Source organism: Mizuhopecten yessoensis, unplaced genomic scaffold (genome assembly GCF_002113885.1).
Source record: "Mizuhopecten yessoensis strain PY_sf001 unplaced genomic scaffold, ASM211388v2 scaffold9721, whole genome shotgun sequence".
NCBI lineage: Eukaryota > Metazoa > Mollusca > Bivalvia > Pectinida > Pectinidae > Mizuhopecten > Mizuhopecten yessoensis.
In genome coordinates, this window is record NW_018408189.1 from 55,089 (window position 1) to 61,434 (window position 6,346).

Genomic DNA, 6,346 nt, shown 5'->3' on the forward strand with positions numbered 1-6,346 from the left:
CACCGTCTGAACCTGGCAATGATTCAATGGTTCCTCAGCGACAACAGTTAACCGTCTGAACCTGGCAATGATTCAATGGTTCATCAGTGACAACAGTTAACCGCCTGAACCTGGCAATGATTCAATGGTTTATCAGCGAGAAAGTTCACCGTCTGAAACTGGCAATGATTCAATGGTTCCTCAGCGACAACAGTTAACCGTCTGGACCTGGCAATGATTCAATGGTTTCATCAGCGACAACACTTCAATGATTTGACATTGATAATAAGCCAACTGTTTATTGCCTCTGACAACACTGCAATGGTTTTCTAAGGACATTTCAATTGTTCCTACTACTAAACGTTGATCCTCTGTACTGACCAATGCTGACCGTTGATCCTCTGTGATGACCAAACATTGACCGTTGATCCTCTGTGATGTCCAAACATTGACCGTTGATCCTCCGTACTAACCTATGCTGACCGTTGATCCTCTGCCGACCAAAGATGGACCGTTGATCCTCTGTGATGACCAAACATTGACCGTTGATCCTCCGTACTGACCAATGTTGACCGTTGATCCTCTGTACTGACAATGTTGACCCTTGATCCTCTGTACTGACTAAACATTGACCGTTGATCCTCTGTGCCGACCAAACATTGACCGTTGATCCTCTGTGCCGACCAAACATTGACCGCTGATCCTCTGTGCCGACCAAACATTGACCGTTGATCCTCTGTACTGACCGATGTTGACCGTCACTGACATTTAAGTGCCTTTTCCACTGATCCACTGTTGACAGCGCTGTCTATCACATTTACATACTGTCAGTATAAGTCCCGTAAATCCTGCATCTGAACAGTCTGTAGAGCAGGGGGACGTGTTTGCTCGGCGGATCAAACAACTTTGACATGAAATCTTGGAGCTTCTCAATTTTGCGAGCTGTGAAATAGAAAAATGTATACATGATTATAGTACCATTAGAACAAAAATGCCACAGTAGATGGAACCCAAATATTACTTTAAAGGGGCTGGTCGGGGAAAAAATTACACAATAAATGGGTCTAAATGCGTTCTCTGGTCGTCCAAAAATTATACCACGGTAATATGATGGTCGAGTTCTGCTTGCAATGTCCAGTTTTGACCACTGAAAGATCGGGGGAGCCCCGCGTAAATTTAGCGTAGATCTATTTATATGTGTCACGTGGTTGTTTCGAAAGCGAGGCAATGAAGATATCAACAATAGCACGCCGTCTATCAGCCATGTCGGACTCAACTAGCGAACAAGACAGCAATACTATACGTAAATAATTGTTTTCAAAGGTCATGTATGATGCAAGTGTAGTATTCCTACCTCTATGTTGTTGTTATACATAACGGTATTGATGATAATGTCAATAAACGTGGAAATAACTGCAAATCACCGTCCAATGCAGCGATGGGGCCCCGTGAGGGGTAATCTAAATCCCGTCATCAATGTCATCGTTTCATTTGTAAAGTTGTATTTACTATTTTGAAGCAACAGTAGCATATCGTTAATGAAAACACAACAAGTGTTTGCCTTGGACTGTCGGGAATACTAATTAGATAATTAAAACGGCCCAAAGACTTATCTAGACCAAACTTGAAGGGAAGAAAACGTTTCAACCTCAAGTTAACAGGCATATTGACCCTGCGTCATTGAAACTTTGATAAATAGGCCTATCAGTTGATTATAGACGTTTATTACGCACACCATCACTTTTAAGATCCAGTTTTAATCTATTCTACATTTACTGTGATATAAATAAAGCAGAATGTTTGAATGTACACAAGTTACACATACTAATTGCCCTATAATATTTAAATTATGCAATCATAAACCACATAATTATATCATATATATATATAAAATGATTGCATACATATTCTGTGATTTGAAAATCCCTCAGTTACCAAAAATGCGAATACAAATTAATACAGGTCTGTTACAAATAACAGAATCACTGTAAGACTCATGGCTCTAAACTTGGATGTTATATATATAGATAGAACAAGGGGTTGCACGACCAACGGTGAAGGTTACAGAGGTTAATTTTGTTGAAGCAGAATTGGTTGGAATCCATCAAGGAGTCACATGGCCACAGTTAAATATCACCAGGTCAAATTTCAAGGTCAAGTTTATAATCAAAATTGCTGTATACATGTATTTGTATACTTTCATCTTTTATCATTATGTAGTTACCAATAAAAGTTGGAATATAATAACTGGCATATTGGGCCTTCCAAGGCCTCTTGTATTAAATGACCTCATACCACGAGGAGTTTAGGCAAAGAACAAATTACTAGTCTCTGTATACAAGTCTCAATTTTAGACAAATATTGTCGGTTACCGTTTCTTTGTTGTGTCTACTGATCTTATGAAAGGAGTCGAGAAACTCAAAATGCTTTCATTTTTTTTCAAAATTTTTATTGTTCCAGATTTATTTTTACAATTGAAAGCTGCCAGGGTTGGGGCCCTGGTATCAGCTTCTTTACAATAAATGTTCTCTCGCAGGAGGGCTATCGTACACCATACTTAGAGTCTCAGACAATCATTAGTTCATACATTCATTCATATTTTGTTTTTTACATGATATAATCATCCATCTCATTGCTGAAGTTCAATCACACATTCATTATTTTATTCAAACAACCATTTGTTCATGTGTTATAATTGTAAATGAGTAGCAAGGGAAGTCTTATTCAATATTGTCTGTCATCTCTCTTCATTTTAAAGTTGCCCCACTTACAAGCTTCATGTATGGTATTTTGGTGTAAAATGTAGTCCTGTACATCAATATTTTTGTATGTTTTTGCTTTGATAGCAATATGAAAATAAAAGAAGAATTATTATTTACCAGAATCTATGGCTATGCCTGTAAGATTCAGAGAATTAATTGCATCAATATGTGTCAGGCAATCTAGTGAATCTACTGTAGTACATATGTAATAATCATAACCAAATTTTAAATCTGTTTAGCACCCTATCCTACCCTGTGTCTGGGACCTCTGGGGCCAACTGATAAATATGCATGCAAGTCAGAAAATTTTGTTGGGAACCATAACATTTCTGGAAATATTGAAAATACTGTAACATGATTGAACCCGCTAGTTTTACCAAAACTGGAAATGATACACACAAAATAAATGTAGATTCATCACTGGGCAAATAGAATGTTTGGGGAAAAACCCACTAGAAACATGAAAGCTGCCTTTCCTATGCTTTATTTGCAGTAGACCATTTCTCAAATCTTGCGAAGTACAAGTTATGTGTATTTTTACCCCAAAAATGTCAGAAAATTAAAGCTTTACACAACCTGATGTCATATTTGTTTTGCATTATCCATTATGTTACATCATTTCAAGTTTCTTTTGCCTACCACTCGTACTTTTCTAGATTTACCCAAAATTACAGAAAATCTTTAACCAGCAGACGAACACACGGGCGGAATGGGGTAAAACAGTATGCCCAGACAAAGTCGTACTGGAACATATAATTAAAACTGGTCTAATGCAAAATACAATTATAATTTTTGACCTAAGATCTCATGGCAATGTTTTAATTTTATTATAATTTACCATCTGTATACATACATACAGTACACATTTCACAAGTGTTACTAGCTAAGCCTATCATACATGTGATGTATACATAATATATATTACGACAATTTATGTGTCGCATTGTGGGTGATATTTTCCATAAAAGTATATACATACATGTACATGAAGGTACTCTATATCTGAGACGTTGGACATTAGTGTATCTACAGATAGGCTAGGTTCTTTATGGGCAGGTGTGTAATCAGTACCGGTGCCCCTGTAGATGTGTGTGATGCCTTTCTAGACCGAGAAGTGCTACATGTAGGTGTCTCCCTTGAAGTGCCATGTACCCCCATTAATGTACCAGGTGTGGCAGTGGTTACACCATGACTTTCTTGTGTCACTGAAGCACACCTAAAACATGGAAAAAATAAAAATAATTTGAAAAATAAAATATTCTCCCAATATCTTTTTTTATCACAATTTAAGAAATATCATTGAACATTTACTGAATTTCATGATACCCCCACCAGTGATGGATGTTATATTAGCTATAGGAGTCACATATACACTCTCCTTGACCCTGGACCAATAAAGGGTTGATGGCTAAAACAGTTCACCATGAATCATCGTTATCAATGAGAACTATTTATATACAAGGAGAAGGGGTTATACTATTTGTTTTTATATTTACTGTAAACAGAATGCAGGTACTGTCTATGACTATAATATCAGAGCATTTTTCAAAGCAATCAACCAGCAAACACCCCCACAACCCCTTCCGGCGACTTTTGTAGGAAATTTCTAACTGGAAATATTTATTTTTGCAGTAGTATATGACAAACTTCAACTTCATCTTTAGACCTTCCTCCGTCAATATCGTCAATATTGTCAATATAAACAAAGTTCTATGAATTCAGGATCCATGAACATTATTAAATAATTCACATGTACAGTAGATTTGGTTGTAATCACTATTAGCAGAGTATAATCTGTATTTTCATGCAGTTACTTTTGTCCTTCATTACATATACATGTAGCTCTACCATCTTGGATGTAAGAGAATTATAGATAAATTATACTCGTCTGATAGGGCTTACAATTTACTAATTGATGTTTTAAAACTCTTATTTTATATCATAACACCGAAAATAAAGATAAAAACACGTGTAAAATAATAAAAACAATTCATAATTTCAAAAACCACCCCAAACAGAATTGTGTTTTGTCTGTACACTAGTTTATGTAAAAAATTACCCCCCAAGGGGCCCCACTGAAAACGGACAAAACAGACGTGAAAGAAAGGTGTCAGTTTCCCATAAATTTACATTTTTCCTGGACACTTATTACATGTGCGCCCTAATAACATATTAAAGGTACCGTTTGCCAACAAAATTATTCACATAAAGTAAATATATACAACTTATGTTCTATAATTGCGAACAGTTGAGAGCCTGGCACACTTACCACTTATCGAGAAGAATATGCGCTGCGTGTTCGTGTCCACCTAACATGCTGCTTCAGAGTGAATGTCAGCAAAATTTGAATCGGTATATTTCATAAGGAAGTATTTTAAACATGTGTATGCCATTTTAGCAAATATGACATTTTCCCCCGACCAGCCCCTTTAAGTACATCTCGACCAAAATAAGAGATAACAAGCAAATTCGTGGATTTATATCCCTCGCTTGCAGGACATATTGTTGGTTTAACATTATTAACGTTAGATTTAGCCATTCAGGCATTTTACCCTGTTACCAAGTTTGAAGAAAATCGGTTAACATTTGTTGCAGTTATTGCACGGAAACGAAGCGTGACAGACAAACAAGACAGACAGACAGACAGACAGACAGACAGACAGACGGACGGACAAACCCAAATTAATACCCCCCGTTTCAGTGAAAGCGGGGGAAAATAATATTGCTTAACAGGGTGTGTAACAAGTAACTACCCTGGGGTCAGCAGTGTTTTATTTATAAATGAAGATTGCTTTAACTTTTCCGTATGATACATTTTATTTCCTCTTAAATCATATTAATAGTTTCCGTATACGTATGGCTGGAGGTCTTTATCAATTCATTTATTGATCATCAAGATATCTTTCAAAATTCAAGTACTTTTTAAGTATTTTTCGTACCTTAGGGCCTTTTCTGGCATGCACCTAAGAATGGGTGTTTCAAGGGCAAATCTTGTTTTGACACTTTACACGGTAATTGATCAAAATTCCGCCCTTGTCACTTAATTTTAGTATTCAGTCCAATACAATTATATACCAATTATGCAACTCATATTCAGCTTCTGATAACAAACTGATTATCGATTGTGATTTTTAGACGATTGCCGATCACTAACCTCGCTAGAACTCACCGTTAATCTCCTGCCCTAGGAAGGCACACCACTTTTCCCGCACCACCTCCATGGCACTCATGTCTTCCTGTGAGGAGGAGTGTGTCATTGGCTGTAGGCATGGCAACATCTGTGTGTTCATCACGTGTAGCGTGTCCGTCACATCATCCTGGTCTTGGAAACGGGCCGCCGTCATATTGTTTAGTTTCTGGAAAAAACAAACAAGGATTTTTACATAATCATATTGTTTAGTCTCTCGGGAAATTATTAAGGATTTTTACATCATATTGTTTAGTTTCTGGCGAAATCAATCAAGGGATTTTTACATCATATTGTTTAGTTTCTGGTGAAAACAATCAAGGGATTTTATAGCATATTGTTTAGTTTCTGAGGGAAACAATCAAGTATGTTTACAACATCATAATGTTTAGTTTCTTGGGGAAACAATCAATGATTT

The 6,346-nt window shown here is 36.7% G+C and overlaps 1 protein-coding gene across 1 annotated transcript; it reads right to left on the reverse strand.

The window, feature by feature from the left end:
• Window positions 1-285: 285 nt before the first annotated feature.
• On the reverse strand, window positions 286-6,091 carry LOC110458721 (ubiquitin carboxyl-terminal hydrolase 28-like). Its single transcript, XM_021510597.1, has 2 exons — window positions 5,911-6,091; window positions 286-921 (listed from the first exon to the last, which is right to left on the reverse strand). The coding sequence occupies exons 1-2, from the start codon at window positions 6,083-6,085 to the stop codon at window positions 797-799; spliced, it is 300 nt and encodes a 99-aa protein (XP_021366272.1). The 5' UTR covers window positions 6,086-6,091; the 3' UTR covers window positions 286-796.
• Window positions 6,092-6,346: the final 255 nt, after the last annotated feature.